The sequence below is a fragment of the Chiloscyllium plagiosum genome, unplaced genomic scaffold (assembly GCF_037043375.1).
Source record: "Chiloscyllium plagiosum isolate Xiang-an unplaced genomic scaffold, Cpla_swu_hap1 HiC_scaffold_16, whole genome shotgun sequence".
Lineage (NCBI taxonomy): Eukaryota > Metazoa > Chordata > Chondrichthyes > Orectolobiformes > Hemiscylliidae > Chiloscyllium > Chiloscyllium plagiosum.
In genome coordinates, this window is record NW_028270154.1 from 34734672 (window position 1) to 34759726 (window position 25055).

Consider the following 25055-nt stretch of genomic DNA (forward strand, 5'->3'; position numbering starts at 1 on the left):
CACCTTTCAATTCACCTGAAGTTGCATTCATACTTGGGTAATATGCAAGGTCAAAGATATTCATTCGAGGTATTTTCTCATCAGCTCAGTAGCACTCAAGTGATATTTAACCTACCAGATTACAATACACACACATGATCTTTGTCTACTTTTTTATTTGTTCAACAAATTTCAGTTATAAGGTTCCATGAAAATGAAAAACGCAAATTATCACTGATGAAATGCTGTAAAAGGGATGGCCAGAATGTTGAAAAGCAACTAACATACACCTTGAAATCTGGTCAAACTTTGTAATGAAAATTTTCTGTAATGACAACTCCACTAAAATGATTAAGTGAATTGACTTGTTTAATGAAAGTACATAGAGGAGTTCACCTCGTTTTAATACACAACTACATTGTAACTGGAATGTTATGGAGTTGGCTAAGCTTCCAGAAAAGAGTTTTGTAGGCACACTATTCGGTTACAAGAAGATTGTATGAATGACATAGCCTGATCACAGACCAGATCAGGTCAGTTTCAGCTTATGTTCAAACTTGAGAGAAAAATAAGCCAAGTCCAGAATTCTAAGATAGCTAATGTAAATAAAGTTCACATAATTAGAGAATACAGCTCACATGACTATTAAAAATTAATCTCCTAGTCTAACCTGGGAATATCACTTTATTTTCAGCATTCAAACTCAAATGATGTTCTGGCCTTTGTGCCTAATAATTTAGTACAAACTACTTTGTTCCCACTGAGCATATGAAAACTCATAACACTCTTCCATCCCTTACAGACATTCAGGTCAAAGCTGGTCTGGATTCAAAAACCTTGTACTGGCAGACTGTTCAAATGCTATTTCCTCAGCTGGTCGACCGTACAATATCCACCGCCATTACTTTCTTTTTTTTGGGGGGGGGGGGTTTATTTACATGTTTATCCTGGAGGAACAGAGTGGCATTAATAATTAAATCCCAATTACATGGGAAACTTCTGTTGCTGTTATATGAAACAAGCCATGACAGTTCAGTAAATAACAAGCCAAAAAGATCTTATCTCTGAAGGATACTAGCACAAGTCAAGCTTCCAATAACAACTGCTCAAAATATTCAGACGTCTAGAGTAGATCAAAGACACACCATTCAGTTACACAAACTGGCAAATGCATCAAAACAAGCTTCTTTCAACTTGCTGTTAACTAGCTTCACTATTCAATCATGTAATGAAGACCTCGCACATGAATTTTCTTCTCATAACATTTAGAAAATTAATTAGCAAGTGTCAATAAATAAATCATTGTTTATGTATTAATATAGAATTGATACTCAATTAGAAATTAGCAGTAACATCTGGCAACAAAAATGCAATTCCAGTGCTGTATGCTGGCCCACAGAAGCCAGATGTCATCTTCAGTGCCTATTGTTCTAGTTGAATGTTAACAGCACAAAGCTGCTATCGATTATGATCCTGCAATTCAGCAAAACAGTAATTTACACAGCATCTACAAAATATTGGCCCATGCTGCACATAATCTTCCTGCTACTCCTCTATTAGCATACCCTTTTATAGCTTTCTGATGTGTTCTAGCTTTCCCTGACATCGTTACTCCATTTCCCATAGGAAAAGAAACACACATTGCGATACAAGAGTGGGTGCTCACAGAGAATGAGGCTACACGATAAATAAAACCAAATATTGTGCCAGCCACAAAGAGTCTTTAAGAGGGCACTGGAGAACATGGCACCTCAACCAAATTTCCATGGTCCCATGAATGAATGAATTAAGTGTTAAAGCAAGCAAATAAAAAAGCCTTGCTTTAATAGCCATGAACAGAGCCTAAAAGAATTAGCACAACTACCAAAAAGCCGGAGGCAAATATTTTATTCAAATTGGCTATTTTTGTTCAGATTGGATTGCGCTGGACTAATCAAAAGTAACAAATGAATATTCTGTCTTTGGAACTCAGGGCATCAATTACCAGAGAAAACTTTAAGGAGGGCTGGCTTAAGAAAAGTATGAGAAACTATAATACTGACTATGGTCTTGGTGTTTCAAAACTAATTGCAACACATGCCAAAAGCAATTACAACAGTCAATGGATTTTACTCATAAACTTTGGTTATTTATGGATATGTTATGTATTTTCCTCAGATTTCAATAAGGTTCCATCAAGATATTGGAGAGATGTGAATAAGCCTCATAGGCCTGCTCTCAAATGCACAAACATAACCTGTATTTTCAGCCTTTATTATTTTAACATGGAGCCTTTAATACATATAAATGTATAAACTCAAATGTGTTGGTGTAGCATTTTACATAAAGGCATTTGCTCTTCAATCTCAAATACAATTAAAATTTGAAATATTTCAATTCTTAGGTCACAAGTTTATTATGAAAAACAACAAGTAGCAGACCTCTGTCATGATTCCATAAAGAGGAAAGAATGAATGATTTGATTCGTACAACTAAACAGATATGGATATTATGACAAAATAAGGGAAAAATAGTAGAGACAGAAATTAAATTAAACAGTATTCCCTGAAACAAGATTTCAGTACTCTCACAAATAAAGAGGCCTTTATACTTTCAAATGTTCTTTTAAGCTCCATTGATTGTTTACTGCTATTTTTATTTATCTACAAGTCATGCTTAGTAACGCTATAGCTAAAAGAAAAATTATCACGAGGTGCAGTTTTTAATGTTTACATCTTTATCTCTGCAATCTCTGGGGGGAAAAAAAGCAAAAGTAACTTGTCTACAAACAGGTCTAGGCTCAAACCATGGCTCTTAACCCATAACTTTCACACATCAGCATGCATTGATGAATTGGTGCTCAAAAGGAACAATGTGATATTTGCAGAGTTTGTACTTATTATGGCACGTCTTTTGGTCCGTGAAGACAGGTTTCTGAATGTTTGAGACTCTTTCTTGTAATCTGAAGTTACTGTTGCTCTTCCAATTTTGTCAGGCATACTTTTAATTCATGGCAATACTGTACATAAGATTTTACAGGAAGTAATCTGGGGTGCGACGGGTAACATGTGGTTCACCTCTGCGAGGCGCTGGATCAAACTGCAGGCTATCGAAATGGGAAAAACAAACATTTTATCATTTAAATATACAGTCCATAAGTAAAAACGTAAAACTAGTTGCCTCAAATATTGCTCAAGGAGACTAATGCAAATATTATCGTGACTGGTCACAGTACAAGCCACAAATCTGACCATGTAGCATTATGACATTAGATTGAGAAACAAGCAAACAGGAAAAAAGCAACTTTACTCCTTCCATCCTAAAAGCAAGAGCTAAATATACATGGAAACAGATGTACTCTTTAAACTAACAAGCCATGTGAAGCCATATAGATGGTTAGGCGCAAGTTCCACTGATCCAAAGCCTGAAAAAAGCACCACTTAATTCAATTGACTTGGGCCAAGAAAGAGAAGGAAACTTTGGGAAATGAGGGGGAAAAGAATTGGATGGACATGGAGGTGCGCACACCAAATGGGTAGTGGGTGCAGTGCCTAAAAAAGGAGCAGCCAGTAAAGGGTGAGGCAAAACTGAAATCTTTATCTTTAATGTGAACAAATGGCAATTTTATTTCCCCACCAATGAGCAAATTAGGAACAAGCGCACGTCACAACTCTCAGGAAAAAAATACATTGAAGTATTTCACAATGTAAGAATCACACGTGCCTTGCAGTGATTTGGGGAACACGAAAAAAATCATGGAACTAAATTAACAGTATTACAACTGTTGGCAGATCAGCAAGTTTCTCAATTCAAAATCCGCTCAGCTCTCACCCAGAATCAGCAATTCTCTTACACAACTTACAATGAAGCCTTAGTTTACACCTAAATTCCAAAAATTGATAAGATTAAAAAATTTACTGATGAATTAGTCTTTATACAACTCTGACAAAGAACAATGTACAATATTTAATCTTTCATATACTTACAAAGAGTATTTAAGGGTATCATCAAGTTCCATTATTGCAGCTTGATTGCCACAACGATAACAGTAGTTTGGAGCACTGAAGATGGTTACTACATTACGATCGTGACACCAGTTATAACCCTATTAACAAACATTCTGTTATTAACATTGATTCAGAGAATCTACTGCAATGCAAGAAAAAACACATTGAACACAGACATTCCTATTCAATGATTCTTTATTTCCCCGGCACCAAGTCTAAGCATACACATAACAAAGAACCAAACTCCTCAGTGGAGGACCACTGTTTCACACTCCAAATAAACATCAACAGCCAACGTGGTTATAGCACTCTTGTTGTTAGACTGGATGCATTTGTGGAGTAAGGACCATGCCCTTTTATTTTACATGTTTAAAACCTGAAAATAAATGAGAAAGTTATTTTGAAGCCAGCGTTTGAAAGGGTGTCTGCAATTTTGAAAAGTAACCTGACACCAATGCCAAGCATCAAATATAACTGTTTTAGCAAGCTGTAACTGAACAGATTGGAACGGCAAACTTGGAGAGAGGTGTTTAGTTCTTCCCCAGTTGGGAATGATGTCTCTGCTCTCTGCAGAGAAAACTCACTAAATCTGGTTAAAACAAGTTTATCTTTCCTGCAACAGCTGTTGTAAGCTGTGACTTTTAACCGATAAGCGAAAAACTTTCCATGTAAACTAGTCACCTTGGTGTCTCTTAGGTAAAAACAGGGGCTGCAGATGCTGGAAACCAGAGTCTAGATTAGAGTGGTGCTGGAAAAGCACAGATCAGGCAGCATCCCAGGAGCAGGAAAAGCGATGTTTCGGGCAAAAGCCCTTCATCAGGAATAGAGGCAGGGTGCCTGCAGAGTGGAGATATATATGAGGGGGGTGGGGTGGGGAGAAAGTAGCATAGAATACAATAGGTGAATAGGGGTGGGGATGAAGGTGATTGGTCAGAGAGGAGGGTGGAGTGGATAGGTAGAAAAGGAAGACAGGCAGGTAAGACAGGTCGTGAGGGCGGTGCTGAGCTGGAAGGTTGGAGCTGGGGTGAGGTGGGGGATGGGGAAAACGAGGAAACTGGTGAAATCCACATTGATGCCATGGGGTTGAAGTGTTCCGAGGCAGAAGATGAGGCGTTCTTCCTCTAGGCTTCGGGTGGTGAGGGAGCGGCGGTGGAGGCGGCTCAGGACATGCATGTCCTCGGCAGAGTAGGAGGGGGAGTTGAAATGTTGGGCCACAGGGAAGTGGTGTGGGCGCAGGTCTTGCAATTCCTGCAGTGGCAGGGAAATTGCAAAACTTGCGCCCACACCACCTCGCTCACCTCCACCCAAGGGCCCAAAGGAGCCTTCCACATCCATCAAGGTTTTACCTGCACATCCACCAATATCATTTATTGCATCCGTTGCTCCCGATGCAGTCTCCTCTACATTGGGGAGACTGGATGCCTCCTAGCAGAGCGCTGAAGGGAACATCTCCGGGACACCCGCACCAATCAACCCCACCGCACTGTGGCCCAACATTTCAACTCCCCCTCCCACTCTGCTGAGGACATGCATGTCCTGAGCCGCCTCCACCGCCGCTCCCTCACCACTCAAAGCCTGGAAGAAGAACGCCTCATCTTCTGCCTCGGAACACTTCAACCCCATGGAATCAATGTGGATTTCACCAGTTTCCTCCTTTCCCCATCCCCCACCTCACCCCAACTCCAACCTTCCAGCTCAGCACCGCTCTCACGACCTGTCCTTCCTGCCTGTCTTCCTCTCTACCTATCCATTCCACCCTCCTCTCTGACCTATCACCTTCAACCTCACCCCCATTCACCCACTGCACTCTTTGCTACCTTCCCCCACCCTTCTCTCTGACTTATCACCTCCATCCCCACCCACCTATTGTTCTCTATGCTACTTTCTCCCCAACCCCCACCCCTTCTCATTTATCTCTCCACTCTGCAGGCACCCTGCCTCTAATACTTATGAAGGGCTTTTGCCCGAAACTTCGATTTTCCTACTCCTTGGATGCTGCCTGACCTGCTGTGCTTTTCCAGCACCACTCTAACCTTGTGTCTCTTAACAACCAGTGGAAGCATCCAAAGACAGACAACTGAGGCAACCCACTGGCAAACAAGAGACTTATAAGGATCAACTCAATAACAGTGTGTGGGAACAAAGATCACTGAAATACCTTTCCAGTTTTTCCCCTCTGCCTGCAAACTATTTACCCCATTTGTTTGCCTGTGCACACATGTATGTGGAATTGGCAGAAATAAGGTTGTTACAGTTTAACTGCTAGTATTACAAACCAACAGCTTACTTGTAAGCTAGTCTATTTACTTGTAATATGTACTGATTGCTGTGTAGTCCAGAAACCTGCTCTGTGCTTTGCAGTAGTCTGGGTTTGAAAGTCAGGTAATTTTGAAAATCTTGGATACTTTTAAATTTTTTTTCACTTCTGTGATAACTCCAAGAATGGCAGGACTTGATTTCCAGTGCACTACCCTCATGAGTCATAACAAGGATAGAACCATTTCCATAAATCACATTGCTGTCCAAGCCATGCATGGCATCTTCAACATATCAGCGATCCTCAATCTCAGGGGGATTCTGTGCTATCTAGACTGTCTTCATTCATCTGTGGTTATTAGTTTTGACCAGCAGTAATTCAGTCGCCTAAATAGATCCTGCTCCTTCTTTTCCTACATACACTTTACACTACTATTTGAGGCCCTGGTCCTGCAAGCCCACAACAGAAAAGACTCCAACCCCCAAAAAGGGGCGATAAAGACTTGATGGATCATTTGTTAGCACTGAAGAATCTGGTTTCATTTCCTTAGATGATAGGTATAACATAATGCTGTATGTCTTTGTGCAAGATTTATTCTTCGTACATATAAAATATTAACGTGTGCCTTGTACCTCCATTACTAGCTGATGAGCTCGCGAGACCAATGTAAGGCCATTAGCATGGTTAAATGTCTCAGAAATATCCTGACCAAAGGTGTAGCCAGCACCTCTGGGAGAAATACCCCAACCTCCACGATCATCTGGATCCGACCATAACAAGTCACACATTGGACCCTGAAAACAAGAGGTAAAAAAATTAGAACCAGAATTTTCATGAGCCACCCTGACAGCAAATACTAACAATTCTGAAAGCATACCTCATGTGGAACTTCCTGAAGGCGATCAAGTGCTCGAATGTGATCCAGTGTATCTATAGAAGGCGAAAGGCCTCCATGGAGACAGAAAATCTATCAGGGATGAAAAGGAGCAGCATTTATTTTTAAGACATGCAACAGCCTGAACTTATATAAATAACTTTGCATGCTTTCAAAATCATAGCAAAAGATTGTTACATTTTGTTAATAGCAGATAAGGATGGGACCAGTGCACTGTTGCAAGCAATCTTTTAGCAATTAGTGTAAATAAATGTACAATGTTGACATGTGAATCATATTAAATAAGCTGATTTGATATATTTTTCCTTTACCGCACAACTAACTAAACCACCAATTTTAAATGTTCAGGCTGCATAAAATACCACTATTAGATTAGATTAGATTACACAAATAGATTTCAGTGTCTGGCCTTAAATCCACATATTGAAAAGCTATTCACCTGGCCATCAACCAAGGCAGTGAGCGGAAGATAATCAAAGAGATCTGTAAAATATTTCCACACATTGGCATTTCCATATTTCCTTAGACATTCATCGTAGAAACCATATACTTGTGTAATTTGTCTGCTTTCATGATTCCCTCTAAGTATTGTGATACGTTCACGATAACGTACCTAAAACAAAATCACCTTTATATCAGTAAAACCACAGACATTAACATCTAATGTGACAGTAAAAACAAGTGCTGTAATTCCTTGAGTTAATAAATATGGGCAAACAGTGAGTTTGTGTACTTTTTGAAACAGTCTTATCAATGTACAGTCACTTTAAAAAATTCGGTGCACACAACTGTAGAACATAAATATAATGTGGAACCTTTGGGTAAAATGACCTGCATCTAAGGTTCCACTCCTCCATGCTATTTTGAAATGGGAACACAGAAACTTGCCCTCTTCACCACATACCGAAGAACTATACTTCAGAAACTCAATATAAGGAAACAGTGCTCTAAACGTACCATAATATTATGACAGAAAATTAAATAGGGAAACCACAAACCATTATCAAAAATATTGTACAATGAGTTCCCAGGCTGTGAGCAGATTCCATTCTGGAGTCCATGCATAAGTCAATTTGTCCACAAATCAGAACACTAGGCCTATGATTTCCAGTCATCAGATCCTCAAAGCATTATTTTGGCGGTTTTACTTACTATACCTTGATTTTTATCTGTAAATGGGAGCCAGTCCAGCCAAGTGGCATACTTCTATAACATGATGCTGCATTCTTGTGCAACCTCATGTTAGAGAAAAACCATACTTTAGAAACAGCGCTTAAGGTATTGACAGTGTAATTACATTAACGTTTTAAAAGTTTGCACGTTAGAAACAGTGTCCCCAATTCATCAATTGCGTTAACGAAATGTGTGTTATGGCAGAACAACCTGTAGTGTAAAATTCCATTCTATAACATCAATGCAGGACAATGCAATGCAACCAATCGCAAGTACAGGAAACATTCGTATGTCAGGTCTTTTAAAATTACACCCCTATAAGGGCTTGCATTCATACATCGAGAACCTCCTGTATACTTCAAAGAGTCATTCAGCAACTTAATCAGCAGTATCAAATCTGCTACATTATATAGCAAAGCTAACTTCATAGACTCTATCAGAACATGTTAGAATTTTAACACTTCATAAACAGAAGTTACAGATACCTTAAGAGCTACAAGGAGTGTAACTGTTTCAACTGAATAATAACCTCTGTCAACATAATCTCCCATAAAAAGATAATTTGTGTCTGGTGATTTCCCTCCGATTCTAAAAAGTTCCATAAGGTCATGAAATTGTCCGTGAACATCTCCACAGACTGTGACAGGACATCGCACATCTTGAACATTTGACTCCTTTGTCAAAATTTCTTTAGCCTAAAAGAAAAAGAAAAATTGAAGAAATTAGTTTAAAAGGTATTTGCACAACTAAATAAAGCATTGCAGTTGCTGACTTTAGCATCAATGCTCAGCATTTCCAAAAATAGACATGACCAATATTAATTTCAAGCACAAGAATCAAAGATACAACTTTTTACATTTCAAGTTTTTACTCTGAACTTCAAAAACGTCATGACTTTACAAAATCATAGTCATTTCTCCGTATCTGCAAGGGTTCCATCAGAGAACCCCCATGAAAGAGGAAATTCACAAATGTGAAGTTTGTTTAAAACATTAAAAATAGGATAAAAATCACAGATACAAGATTTTTGCCTGTCAACGCTGATTTTTGATGTTACTTATTTTTTGGCATGGATGAGTCATAATATCGCAGATACAGAGGATTTACATTTTGATCTTTCATTCTGAATAGTCAACCGATGGTTACTATGAAGAAGGGCGTATGCCCGAAGTGTTGATTCTCCTTCTCCTTTGATGCTGCCTAACCTGCTGCGCTTTTCCAGCAACACATTTTTAAGCTCTGATGGTTACTATTACCATTTACTCTCAACTAGTGAATACCATCAATTTCATTTTAAAACTTATGCCCCAACATTGGTGCTCTTCCACTACATCATGCATATGATAAATTCCCATATTCGTTTATGTATTTTTTCCACAGACACAGATAGAAGGTAAAAATGTTACCCTTCCAGCAACTGCAGAATGATATAAATAAATTCAATCCACCCAGCAATCAATTACTAGTTTCTTTAAAGTAAAATATGGATGCTGATTGCCAATATTATGTACATTTGAAAGTAGCAAGTGCCAGGTTCCCCATTCCTCACCGATTTTACTCCAATTTGAGGATTCCTGCATCGAGTCATTCAGCACAGAAACAGACCCTTCAGCCCAACCACTTCTAAAGACATTGTGTATCTCATGACCTTCAAATATTTGATGGTTCAAGGAGATGCTAACCAGTATGAATATTTTTAGAATTCTAAAATTAGTCAGAGATACAGCACAAAGATTGCCAACTCACGAATATTTTTAGTCTTTCAAGTCAGCTTAAGTAATTCAATATGAAGATTCATGTTGGATAACTGATTTAATACTTTAGGAATCAGCTCATTTTCAGCCATGGCTCAGTTGGTAACATACTTGTATGTGAATCACAAAGTTCAGGATTCATGTCCATTCGAAAGCTTGACTACAGAAATCAAAGTTGGAGGAATACTGTACTGTTGAAGATGCTACCTTTCAATGAGAAAAAGAAAGTAAAAGGGGAGTTATGCATAGTGTCAAGGGCAATATTCATCTCTGAACCACAGGAAATTACTTTCTGGTTGGGTTGTGACATTGCTGTTGTGGAAGTTGAGTGGACTTTTAAGCTACAGCAATAACTACACTTTAAAGATGACTTTGTTGTCTGTTACACACTTTAGCTAGAGTCACAGAGTCAGAGATGTACTGCACAGAAACAGACCCTTCTGTCCAACTAGTCCACGCTGACTAGATATCCTAAATTAATCTAGTCCCATTGGCCAGCACTTAGTCCATAACCCTCTAAACAGTTTCTATTCATATACCCATCAAGATGCCTTTTAAATGTTGTAATTGTACCAGCTTCCACCACTTCCTCTGACAGTTCATTCCATACACACACCACTTTCTGCCGTGAAAAAGTTGCCCCTTAGGTCCTTTTCGATCTTTCACCCCCCCTCACCCTACACCTATGCCCTCAAGTTCTGGACTCCCTCACCGTAGGGAAGAGACCTTATCTATTTATCCTATCCAGGCCCTTCATGATTTCATAAACCCCTATAAGATCACCCCTCAACCTCCAGCGGTCCAAGGAAAACTGCCCCAGCCTATTCAGCCTCTCCCTATAGCTCAAATCCTCTAACCCTGGCAACATTCTTGTAAATCTTTCCTGAACCCTTTCACGTTTCACAGCAACCTTCCTCTAGGAGGGAGATCAGAATTGCACATGAAAGTGGCCTAGCCAATGTCTTGAAGGCCGCAACTTGACCTCCCAACTCCTATACTCCATGCTCTGACCAATAAAGGAAAGCATAAACTAAATGATTCTGAAAAAGCATTTTGTAAATCCATTCTTTGCTTTTTCACTTTTTTTGTTGTCTTTTAAGTCACCTCGCCACATACACATGCCTGTTTTCCAAGGAGCTTCTACATCTTGATCACTAAAAGCTATAAAAGCGCCTATGGAAATCAGCACATCTAAAGAACTGTGAAGTAACAGCTTTCTTCCCTCTTGGTACAAATCCTGGACTAATTCTCAGGAAATCTACTATTAGAAGATGCCAGAATAAACTACCTCAAAAAGGTTTCAATTCATCCTAAAATACCAAGACGAATTGACATTTCCAAATAAACGCTTGAACAAAATCACCAAACTAGTGTCTTTCTATATTTTCATGCGAAGAAACCCTGATAAACTTTCCAATCTAAATCTGAAACAGCTCAACTATATTATTGCCTCTCAACTCCTCAATGTTAATCCCAGAACCAACACAAAAACAATACCATTCCTCAGAAAAGTCAACTATGTATCACAGATACAAATTATTGAGCAAATCTGAAGCAGTTTAGAAATTGAGAAAGTAGATAAAGGCAGTGTTCCATTCTGGCAAGAAAATAATACCAGTTGCTATGCTTTGAATAAGTCCATAAGCCAGTCCATGGGGCTATAAAAATCAACCACCTGTAAAGTAACAGCTGTATGCATTTTTCAATGGCATAACTGATATAACTAAATTAAAGACATCAGTTGATACTTAGTAGCAGTTGAAAATCTAAATTTTCAAACAAAAAGTAGGAAAATATTGCTAAACTATGCTTATTCACATGCACTCATCAGCCATGTTTTACCAGCTTTTAGATGAATGACAAAATTACATTAGTACATTTCTCAATAGAAAAATAAACCAGATCAGCCCGACCTTACTAGGCATCAAAATACTCCATGTGAGTTGCCCAGAACAAAATAGTTAAAATTATATTTCTAATTGGCATTGACTAACTTTAAAGACTCGTGGTGTAATTATTCAATATTTTACAATTTTCCCATTATTGGAATTTATAGCTTCAAATACATTTCAATTAGTTGCTCTAAATGTTAATAAAAGGATCCATTTACTTAGTATAAAACATTTACAGATTCTGAAGCGCCATAAATTTAATCGCTAAATTTCCAAGAAATCACATTAAAGGGCAGAATGTAGCTTTGGTTAAGATTTGAGTGTTCTAATCTAGTTATGACATTGGTGAACATATTCTATTCCTTTTTCTCCATTAGCTGTATTTATATTTATCCTGTTAAACATGTGATGGACTTAGAGATTTGAAAAGAACTGCTACCACATCAATGCTTAAATTAGAAGGGCTGCATTTGCTGATATATATACAAATTAACATATACATGATTTTAAATGTTTACGTAGCGTGCCATTGCATAAGGAATAGTTGGGGTCATATCACTTAAATTTGAAGAACTCCATACCCACCAGTTAAAATTCAACTGCAATCACATTAAGATTCTGAATTGTGGTCAAAAGATCGAATGTGGCAAAGCATTATCCAGCCACAAAACATGTAATTTATCTGTTTCCTGCAGTTGATCAGAATCGGTTATGCCAAATCAAAATAATTAGACAACTGAGAACCTAATTGAGTCAAGAACCTAACAGCTTCAAGTCGTTACAACAAAATTGCTACTACCCTAAGTATTCCATGCAGCTCAAAGCTCAGTTATATTGATTAAAAATAATAGTCAATAGGTAAATAAAGTCACATTATTTGTCAACTCTTACAAGTACCATCACGGACAGCATTAACAATCAGGTGAAAGTGAAGGCTGCAGATGCTGGAATTCTGAGTCGAAACATGTGGCACTGGTAAAGCACACAATCAACTGATGAGAACTGATGTCACATGCAGATCAGAATCGGTTGGGTTTTTACTAATACTAATGCAGCATCAGCCACTAGACCTCATCAATAAGTATATTTATAAAAGGTTGTCAGAGCAAGTCAAAATGAGTGGGCTCAATATTCCAAAAATAACCCAAACTTCCCAGAGATGGAAATCTGTCATATTTGTTTGAATGCTCCCAGACCAGGAGTAGCAGCAGAATCCTGCTGTTGAGTAGACAGGTCATACTGAAGTATGTAGTATCTAAATTCTGCTAATGCAGATGGTTTCTACCAGTTTACGAGATTCATTCTTAAGGGTGGTTCCAGTGTTTTGAAGGTGGTACCAGTGGGTCGACTGACACCTTCTGCATTAGTGACTTATAACACTAGCACTACCTCACTGCCCTCTGTTGGGTTGCTTTCCTGTCTTTCAACAAAAAAATTTCTTTGCGGTAGTCAAGCCACATCAAATACAATCCCTACTCTTTTCCTCCAACCAAAATAAAAACATTTACTCTTGCTTCCCAAGTAAGCATCCAGTTGTGCAGGGTATTCAGTATGCAGCCTGCTAATATCCAAATTGTATCTCATTTCTACTTGGATTGCATTAATATGAAAAAGTCTAAAATAATTAAGCCAAAAGAGCAGCTGGATTTTTAGTATGAGGATAAAAGGTGAATTGTTATGCTGCACTTTATGACTTTAAATCATTTTAATGTTCTCCAACTAAACCCATTTGAGTCATCTCGTTGTACCATGGCTACAGATGTTTGGTTCATGGAGGTGATTTTACAACTGCAATCATTATTATTTTTAATATAGCAGACACATTATCTTTGAATACCATGAAAAACTTTTTAAAATCACACATATCACAGCTCCTCAATCACTTTTGGTTCCCTTTCTATCACACTTGCATCTAATCAAGCAGTTTATTATTGCAGCCCCATGACAGATAAGCAACCAATTAAAGGTTTGCTCTGACACATTACTTAAAACTGGAGGTAACTTGATGATATACATTCAAAGACTCAACTCCATTTAGTCCTTCTTTAGGAGAGAATGGATAGACAATATGCAAGCTGAAATTCATCAAGTGTCTCAGCACACCACAAAGCAAACTGCATCTGTTAAATGCAGTATAAGCTGCTGTACAAACTGCATTGAAACACTGATGACTAAATAGTCAGGTTAAAAATATGTGAACATGTAATAATCATGAAGCAACACAACAGACAAAAATTCAGAGAAGTACTGAATAGAAAATTAAAACAATTAGAATTACAAAGATAGTTAAGTGCCAATAATATAGACATTATCTATAATTTTCATGAGCCTTTCCTCAAAGACCTGAAACATGTAAATAAAGGTGATTTTTTAGACCATTTCACCAGTGATTCTGAAGGGTCACTGGACTCAAAACTTGATTCTACATTCTCTGCACAGGTGCTGCCAGACCTGAGTTTTTCCAGCAATTTGTTTTTGTCACCCATGTGGTTGAGGACTAAAATCATGGAATGACCAGGCCACATAAAAATAAGAGTTATTTCCCCAAAAATTAATAGCAAACAAGTCAGGTTATTAAGACAATCTGCTTTTTATTAAAAACCAGCTTTTAAAACAATCTAATTCTCAAATGTCCGTAACTGAGTTTGTTTCAATTACTAGTCCAGACCATATCTATGATATTACCATTCCCCAAACGTCAAATAATCTTGACACTTTTGGAAAAGTATCTGATTCCTCTATAATTTGAGCTTTTATGTCTCTAGAGAGAAAATTGCTGACTCAGTGAAACCCTCAGAATTTTAAATAAGAGGCAAACAATGCGTATTCCCAACCTCCTCACCCCCTCTATAATTGAAATATTCCATTTAAGTCCTACAAAAGGCACAAAGCCCTGACTATTGGACTAATAACCTCAATAAAAGCCCCATTTCTGATAATGATCACATCTTTAGTAATCAAAATAACTGATGGGAATTGTCATATCTCAACTTCAGTTCTCATCAGAATAAACAGTGCCAGCCAAATTAAGGTTCACACATTTCCAATGCTACAGGAAAGGTAACACCATGTCAATTCAAATCTTAATCCATTGTAAAAGGTACGACATCTCACTATATTGAAATTACATTGGGAGCAAAATTGAGTTTTTAAAAAAATGTATGACAGTTTGTTTGAAAAGTTAACAGCATTTGGCACATTGATCTTTGAAGCTACAGGGTCTTACAGCCATTACTTAAGGTTCCTGGACGCTTTCCATATTTAGCATCTAAAACAAATTCCTCAAAAATCCCTACATACATTTTCTACCTTGACAAACAGATTTCCTAAAAATTCAGTACACTTGGTAGGAAGTTCTTCTTGAAACACTAAACTTTAATGCTATTGTTCATTTCATGATTTGTGTGATTAAATTACAATCTTTTGGATTACTTTGATACTCTACATTCACCTTACCTATAGAGAATGCAAAACATTTTGTTACCATCTGTTTTAATTATGGACTGACTAAAAAGCTATGTTTCTTCACACTGTAATATTTAAGCAGTATAACCTCTGTAGACTCAGATTCAGACGTCCAAGCATGGTTTTTTGCTTACTGCACTTCAGTGACTGAACATTTAAACATGAACACGTACCTATTATCCATCCCACATTCCTCTCAGTATCCCTTTGATAAATCTTCATTTTAATAATTGCCTCTATCAATCCAACCTTGTTTTACTGGCAACTTCCCTCTAATTTATTAATTCTCTTCACATTAAATGCTCAGTCTATGAATCTTCCATCCCTTTCAATACATGTTAATCTCTGAATCCTTCCATGAAGAGTTCTTTAGGTCTCCAGCATATGACAAATTTGGTCTTGATATCTACTCCTAGAATACTATGATTTGAAGGTGCTGGACTGGGGTATACAAAGTTAAAAATCTCAGTTCTGTGTTTTACGATCTTATACTCCACAACCACCTGAAGGAGCAGCATTCCAGAAGCTAGTGCTTCCAAATAAACCTGTTGGACTATAACTTGGTGTTGTGTGATTCCTACCATACCTTGAATTAAAACAACCACAGCTCCATGTTTTAGAATCTAACTTGGAAAAATAATTATTCCTGTTTGATGACAAAGCAGGTTATTCATTTTAGTGTCTCAAAAAAATACATGATGTCAGTAAAGGATATCAAATGGTCAGCCCTCAAACAACCAAAAGCAGTGAATAGAAAACAAAAATTGAAACTATCACCACCAATATCCTGCATGATCATCCAGATGGCCATATAAATTTAGCATTCTGCAAGAGTAAAACTAAATTTATAATAAATAAAATTCTGTTCTTAGAAAGAAAATCTTTCCCAGAAACACTAATTTGTTTCATTCCATAGATACTGCCCAACCTCAGTATTTCCAGCCATTTCTACATTGGTTTCAGACTGCCCGCAGCATCTACTGTACCTTGTTTTTGTGTTATAGAAAACATTGAAAACTAGCAATGCATGGTACTAAACACTGGGATATAGCTGACTCCCTAGGTGAGCTTCTGACATTATTTGTGTAATCACTAATTACTATTCCCATCTTAAACATAATCCAAAATCATCCTCAGCATTTACCGCTGCACCCTCTTTCATGCCTTTGACATTCCAACACATTTCTGATCTCCCAAGTTCTACTCTCCATGAATATAAGGTCATTAAACACCCTGCTACCTGTGTTAACTTACATGGTTACACTCCCTTATTAATGTATGCTTACTGATTTACAATACAATGCTCCCAGCATAAATCTTGTGGCACAGTGATAATGTCCCTACCTCTAAGCCACAGATTCAAGTCCCACCTGATCAGCTTGATTAAAAATATCTGGAATGATCCTAGTCCCCATTCTTGTTTCCAAATCCCTTAATGGTCTTGGTCCTCTGGAATCCCCTTCAGTATAACCTTGAGATATTCGCAGCATTCTAATTTTGGTCTCTTGAGCATCCCTGATTTTCATTATTCCACCATTGGTGGCTACATCCTTAGTGGCCTGAGACCTAAGATCTGGTATTTCATCCATAAACCTCTACCTTATTTTCCACCTTGAAGACACTTCTCAAAAACTACACCGGCCAAGTCTTTTATCACCTCACAAAATATGTCTTCTGCAGGTAAAGGTAATATTTTCTTTTATAATGCTCTTAGTGAAGTGCCCTGGGAGTTTGTTCTGTTTAAGGTTTTAAAACTTTCAAAATAGACCAGTGAGTCTGACATTAGTGGTGGGCAAGTTGTTGAAGGGGATTCTGAGAGATAGGATTTAAACACATTTGGAAAGGCAGGGACTGACTAGAAGTATGGCTTTATACGTGGTAAATAGGGTTTCACAACCTTGATTTTTTTTTTAACAGGAAGTAACCAAAAAGATTGATGAGGGCACAGCAGTAGATTGTTGTTATTTTTCAAATTAGATGCCTGTCAGCACCATTGTTCCACAGGAATCAGTGCTGGGCCCACTTTTGTATGTCATTTATATAAACAATTTAGATGAGAATATCGAAGGTATGGTTAGTAAGTTTGCAGATGACACCAAATTGGTGATGTAGTTGACAGTGAAGGTGGCTAAGATTAAAGGAATCTTATTCAAATGGGCCAATGGGCCGAGGAACAGCTAATGGAGTGTAATTTGGATAAATTTAAGGTACATGTATCCCCCACTTTTCAATGTACACATTACGCAATTTCACTTTTATGAAAGACCGACATTAGTAACTGCTTTTGCGAATCCAAAGAGGACTTTCGTGTTTCTGAAAAACGGCAATACCTTTTCCCATATAAATCACGCATCTTCACTTCATGCCATTTTCGCCAACAAAAGGTTTCCTGGGAACGCTTCACGTTTGGATAGCAGGGGCTACCTGTATTGTATTCTGGTAACTGGAGCGGCACAGTGGCTCAGTGGTTAGCCAGGGAGTGGTTAAGGGAGTGTAACCATGTAAGTTAACACAGGTAGCAGGGTGTTTAATGACCTTATATTCATGGACAGCCACTGCTGTCTCACAACGCCAGGGAGCCGGGTTCGATTCCTGGCTCGGGCAACTGTCTGTGTGGAGATTGCACATTCTCCCCGTGTCTGTGTGGGTTTCCTCTGGGTGCTCCGGGTTGCTCCCACAGTCCAAAGATGTGCAGGTCAGGTGAATTTAGCATGGCCAATTCAGGTGAATTGGGCATGCTAAATTGTCCACAGTGTTAGGTGGATTAGTCATGGGTAAATGTCGGGGAATGGGTGGGTTACACTTCGGAGGGTCGGTGTGGACTTGTTGGGCTGAAGGGCCTGTTTCCACACTGTAGGGAATCTAATCTAATCTAATCTAATCCCTTTGACATGAAAACAAGGACAGGATTTACACAGTTAACAGCAGGGCCCTGAGTAGTGTTGTTGAACAGAGACACCTAGGGGTTCAGATACATAGCTTGCCTTCATTGCTCAGACTTGAGTACACGAATTGGGAAGTCATGTTAAAGTTGCACAGGACTTAGTGAAGCCTCTTCTGGAGTACCGTGTATAGTTCTAGTTGCCTTGCTGTAGGAAAAATATTATAAAATTGGAGACAGCTCAGAAAAGAATTACCAGAATGTTGCCAGGACTACAGCATTTGAGTTAGAAGGAGAGGCTGGATAGGCCAGGACATTTTTTTCCCCATCGGAGCACAAGAGGCTGAGGAGTAACCTTATATCAGCATAGGAGAAAGTGAGGGCTGCAGATGCTGGAGATCAGAGCTGATAATATGTTGCTGGAAAAGCGCAGCAGGTCAGTCAGCATCCAGGGAACAGGAGAATCGACGTTTCGGGCATAAGCCCTTCTTCAGGAAATAAGGGCTTATGCCCGAAACGTCGATTCTCCTGTTCCCTGGATGCTGCCTGACCTGCTGCACTTTTCCAGCAACACATTTTCAGCTTATATCAGCATAGATAAGGCGAACAGAGTCATACAGCAAGGAAACAGACCCTTCAGTCCAACTTGTCAGTGTTCACCAGACACACCAATCTAACCTAGCCCTGTCTGACAACATTTGGCCCAAATCCCTCTAATGTCTTCCTACTCCTATACCCATCTTGATGCCTTTTTCAGAGGTCTTTACCCTAGGGTGGGGAGTTCAAACTAGGGGACATATTTTTAAGGTGAGAGGAAAAAGACTGGAAAGGGACCCGAGAAGCACGCTTTTCACAGAGGGATGTATGTGGAATGAACTACCAGAGGTGGTAGATGCAGGTACAGTTAAAACATTTAAAAGGCATTTGGACAGGTAAATGAATAGGGAAAATTTAGAGGGACATGGGCCAAATGAAGGAAAGTAGGAAAATTTAGTTTAGTTTAGTTCGGGAAACTTGGTCGGCATGGATGAGTTGGACCAAAGGGTCTGTCTCCGTTCTGAGGAAGGGTCACTCGATCCAAAACTTTAACTCTGAGTCTGTGCACAGATGGTGCTAGGCCTGCTGAACTTTTCCAGCAATTTGTTTTTGTTTGGGCCTGTTTTCGTGGTTAAACAACAAAAAGATTAGGAATTTCACCATTTTGGTCACTGAGGAAGTTCAGATTTGAAGTTATTAGTAATGACATTTTCTGCCAGCTAAGCAACTAACAGACATTTTACCATAACAGTAACTATGTGCCAATCCAAAAGACTTAAAAACACACTTGTAGGGAAAAAATAACTGGTTAACATTAAATGGTCAAACTTCTGGCCTTGATTGCCAAAGTTAAATAGGCAAGTAATTCAAGCACAATTTTTGAATGCACTGCCATTTACAGGTACACAGAAAAAAAATCTCCAAGTCAAAATGGCAAAGCCACTCCACAAGGCATTATCAGCCAATCAAATAAAATGATCAGTTATATATAATGATCCAACAAAAATCATGATACAATCCAACAATTCATATGATCAATATTTGAATTCTTAAGGCTGCCAATCACATTCTGAATTTGGAATTCAACACAAACAGGGGTTGGTGGCAGAAATTTGATAATATTTTTAGGTTCAATGTTAGGAAATATCTGTCATTTGATTTATAAAATAAAAAGGCAAAGGGCTTTTTCTTTCAAAAGCACAACACATATTGCAGCAAGTCAGCAATGTCAAAAAAGCTGTTTTCTTAGTAACTTTGAAAACCAATGAAATCAACAAAGCACTAAAAATGTAATGATTTGGTGATGCCGGTGTTGGACTGGGGTGTACAAAGTTAAAAATCACAACACCAGGTTATTGTCCAACAGATTTAATTGGAAGCACACTAGCTTTGAGTGTCGCTCCTTCATCAAGTGATAGTGGAGGGCTCAATCCTAACAAACAGAATTTATAGCAAAAGTTTAGTGTGATGTAACTGAAATTATACATTGAAAAATTGATTGTCAAGTCTTTCATCTGTTTGAATACCATGATAGTTTCACTTCTTTCATGTGTAAATCACAAAACCTTTTTTTAAGAAGTTGCATTCTCAGGTTAACTGCTAACAGTGGGTGATAGCTAGACAATATGTTGAAGGTGTTCGCCCCCTGTGTTCTCTGTCTATGCCATGACGTTTAGATTAATTCTAATCTAAAAAGTGAGATAACAGAGTTTTACGTGAATGCATGCAGTTTTTGAGCATGCATTCATGTAAAACTCTGAGCTCAGAAACTGCATGCATTCACGTAAAACTCCGTTATCTCACTGTTTAGATTAGAATCAATCTAAACATCATGGCATAGACAGAGAACACAGGGGGCTAACACCGTCAACATATTGTGTAGCTATCACCCATTGTTAACAGTTAACCTGAGAATGCAATTTCTTAAAAAAAGGTTTTGTGATTTACACATGAAAGAAATGAAACTATCATGGTATTCAAACAGATGAAAGACTTAATCAATTTTTCAACGTATAATTTCAGTTACACCAAACTAAACTTTTTGCTATAAATTCTGTTTGTTAGGATTGAGCCCTCCACTATCACCTGAAGGAGCGACGCTCCGAAAGCTAGTGCGCTTCTAATTAAGCCTGTTGGACTATAACCTGGTGTTGTGTGATTTTTAACAAAAAATGTAGGCATGTGCATTCCATTCAATGACGTCAATTTGTTTTTAAAGCACACACCTTCCTGTATACCAACCACTGTTGCTCAATGGTGTAATTAATAAAGGCTATGACACACCATTGACAAATCAAGGAAAAGCATTCGATGTTAAAAGAATTATTTACTCCCAAATTCCAGCGAGCGTTATGAACACAGTTGATTTACAAAGACATTAATCATACCAAAATGACTGAAATCTCTCAAGGCAACACCTGGCATCAGCACTGATACTTCAATACTGTGCTACACTGCAATTTACAGTACATAAAACCATTTTCTTTCCTGTTACTAGTTCAATCTATTCAAGACGCTTCTTCCTGCTCTCCCCTGTTACGTATTCAAATAACCGTACACTTTCCATAACATTATACACAAAAGGATTAAGTACTCAGAGTGACAGCCTCCAATATCGAATTTACGAACTATTCTAACATATATTACAATTTTCAAGATCACACAGAACTTAAAAATGAAGAGATAAAACACCAAATTTCGAAATGTCCTACTCTGAGGTGTGAAATATGGAAAATGGTTAATGTTCTATTTGGGGATGAGGTGGAGACAGAGTGTGAGCTGTATTTGATGTTATTATCTCGAACAATAATGGATTTATTTTGCTGGGCTCCAGCCGCTGGAAGCGCAGCCCCGGAAGGCGCCATTTTAGGTTCCTCTGCCGTAAAAGCCGACTTTCCGCAGCAAATACAAGCCGGCTCCCCCCTACCCTCAGAACCTCGGCAAATAAACCCACGTTTCTCAAGCCTTCGGTGGAGCATTCCTTTTTTTTACTTCCCAGAGCCGAGGTTAAGGAACTCCCCGGTGAGGAAGCCGCGTTAAGCTCCAATCAGAGGCGGCCGACATTTTCCGCCGAGGCTCGGGCACTATAGGCCGCCCACTGGGGACGGTGACCAGTCACCGAGCCACTCGCCAAACAAGGTCGAGATAAAGCCCCCGGTTTCGCGGCCTCACCTTTTCACATAGCGTCTTCACTTGGCTCTCGGTCAGCTGTTTACAGTCGTTGAGCTGCTCGATCCACTGGTCCAGCTCCTTGGTAAACGCCTTCTCATCCATCGCTCCCTTTTACCCAAGTACCCGCTGGAGCAACAGGACGGATCTTATGTCAAAGGAGCAGTTTTACCACCCTGTATTTGGAAACTGTGTGCACGTTTCTTTTTGTTATTTTTTTTCAAAGAAAACTGTCGAACAGGAGAAAGACGTTGTTGAATGAGCCGGTGCGGCAGTGTGCCGTAGGGAGCTGATCACAACCCTCGCCTCCCTCCGGCTCTCGATCCCTGTCCCACAAAATGGCCGCCACCCCGCTGCAATCAGTTTTGCGCATGCGCGTGAATACCACCGCCCCCTTCAGGGGAAAGAGGAGCGTGAAGCACAGCGCATGCGCGCAGACGGCAACATCTCTGCTCAGCGTGACAGAGTATCAATGTGCGATCCAGTGTCACTGTCCATGGTCACTGTACAGTTGACTGTCACTGTCCATGGTCACGGTATGGTCCGGTGTCACTGTCCATGAGTACACTGTCACTGTACAATTCCGTGTCATTGACCTTGGTCACTGTTATGGTCCAGTGTCACTGTCTATGATCACTGTACAGTTCACTGTCACTGTCCTTGATCACTGTATAGTCCAGTGGCAATATTCATGGTCACTGCACAGACCAACATGTCCATGGTCACTGAGTGGTCCAATCTCACTGTCTATGTGCAGTCCAAAATCACTCTGAATGGTCACTGGATGTTGCAACAGCATTGTCACTGTATTGTCCATTATCTCTGTCTAGGTTACTGTATAGTCTGGTATCACCATCTACAGTTACTATATGGTCCAACATCACTGTCTATTGTTTCTATATAGACCAACATATCAATGATCACTATATGGTATAACATCATTGTCTGCAGTCACTGTAGAGTCCAACATCACTGTCCATTGTTATGTATAGACCAACATGTCATTCATCACTATATGGTCCAAAAAGAATTTTGCCCATTACAATCGAATACAGTATAAAATCATTTGAAGTAAACTGATCTACTGAAGGAGTATAAAATGGTGCTAAACAAAAGAGATTTAGTGTATCAGAGCACAATATAAAATATGAGTGAATAGTAATGTGATTATATGCTTGGATCAGATATGCAGTTTCCTGAAACCAGCTCAGAAATGATCAAAGTAACACATTGGGGGGGGGGGGGGGGGGGAGTGGGTTTAGTTTCAGGGAAATTTATGGAAAATGTTAAGAGATGGGGTTCATTAAAGTTACAGAAGCTACTAAAGTTTCCAGAACCAAGTAAAAGGACAGTATGAAAAGGGTCAGAAATCTAACTTCAGGCACTGCAGACAAGGGGATAATTATGAGAAAGTGGGCAGTCGATGCAGGACTGAGGATGTTATATTTAAATGCATGCAGTACATGAAACAAGGTAAATGAGTTTGTAATGCAGAAGTAAATTGTTGGATATGATGTTAGTATCAGAGATGCATGGCTGCAAGGGGTAAAGAGCTGGGAACTAAATATCCAAGGGTGTACATTCTAATGAAAGGCCAGGCAGATTGACAGAGGGTGTGGGGTTGCCCTGTTCATAAGAATTGAAATTAAATTGATCATAAAAAGTCTTTGAATATAGGAGTTAGGATGTCATGTTGTGGCTGTACAGGACATTAGTGAGGCCACTTCTTCAATACTGCATTCAGTTCTGGTCTCCTTGCTATAGGAAAGGTCTTATAGATTCATAGAGATGTACAGCATGGAAACAGACTCTCCGGTCCAACCTGTCCATGCCGACCAGATATCCCAACCCAATCTAGTCCCACCTGCCAGCACCTGGTCCATATCCATCCAAACCCTTCCTATTCATAAATGTTGCAATTGTACCAGCCTCCACCACATCCTCTGGCTGCTCATTCCTTATACACACCACCCTCTGCATGAAACGTTGCCCCTAAGGTCTCTTTTATATCTTTCCCCTCTCACCCTAAACCTATGCCCTCCAATTCTGGACTCCCTGACCCCAGGGAAAAGACTTTGTCTATTTATCCTATCCATGCCCCTCATAATTTTGTAAACCTCTATAAGGTCACCCCTCAGCCTCTGACGCTCCAGGGAAAACAGCCCTAGCCTGTTCAGCTCTCCCTGTAGTTCAAATCCTCCAACCCTGGCAACATCCTTGTAAATCTTTTCTGAACCCTTTCAAGTTTCACAACCTCTTTCCAGTAGGAAGGAGACCAGAATTGCACGCAATATTCCAACAGTGGCCTAACCAATGTCCTGTACAGCCGCAACATGACCTGCCAACTCCTGTACTCAATACTCTGACCAATAAAGGAAAGCATACCAAACGCCTTCTTCACTATCCTATCTACCTGCAACTCCACTTTCAAGGAGCTATGAACCTGCATTTCAAGGTCTCTTTGTTCAGCAACACTCCCTAGGACCTAACTATTAAGTGTATAAGTCCTACTAAGATCTGCTTTACCAAAATGCAGCACTTCGCATTTATCTGAATTAAATTCCATCTGCCGCTTCTCAGCCCATTGGCCCATCTGGTCCAGATCCTGTTGTAATCTGAGGTAACCCTCTTCGCTGTCCACTACACCTCCAATTTTGGTGTCATCTGCAAACTTACTAAGTGTACCTCTTATGCTCGCATCTAAATCATTTATGTAAGTAGGGGACCCAGCACCAATCCTTGTGGCACTCCACTGGTCACAGGCCTCCAGTCTGAAAAACAACCCTCCACCACCACCCTCTGTCTTCTACCTTTGAGCCAGTTCTGTATCCAAATGACTAGTTCTTCCTGTATTCCATAAGATCTAACCTTGCTAATCAGTTTCCCATGGGAAACCTTGTCGAATGCCTTACTGAAGTCTATATAGATCATATCTACTGCTCTGCCCTCATCAATCTTCTTTGTTATCTCTTCAAAAAACTCAATCAAGTTTGTGAGACATGATTTCCCACACAGAAAGCCATGTTGACTATGCCTAATCAGTCATTGCCTTTCCAAATACATGAACA

At 39.2% G+C, this 25055-nt stretch overlaps 1 protein-coding gene across 1 annotated transcript; it reads right to left on the reverse strand.

Moving 5' to 3' along the window:
• Window positions 1-330: 330 nt before the first annotated feature.
• Window positions 331-22315, reverse strand: LOC122556586 (serine/threonine-protein phosphatase 2A catalytic subunit alpha isoform). Its single transcript, XM_043703448.2, has 7 exons — window positions 21991-22315; window positions 8776-8985; window positions 7557-7730; window positions 7100-7189; window positions 6855-7016; window positions 3945-4063; window positions 331-3064 (listed from the first exon to the last, which is right to left on the reverse strand). Exons 1-7 carry the CDS (start codon window positions 22090-22092, stop codon window positions 2992-2994), a joined length of 930 nt encoding a protein of 309 aa, XP_043559383.1. The 5' UTR covers window positions 22093-22315; the 3' UTR covers window positions 331-2991.
• Window positions 22316-25055: the final 2740 nt, after the last annotated feature.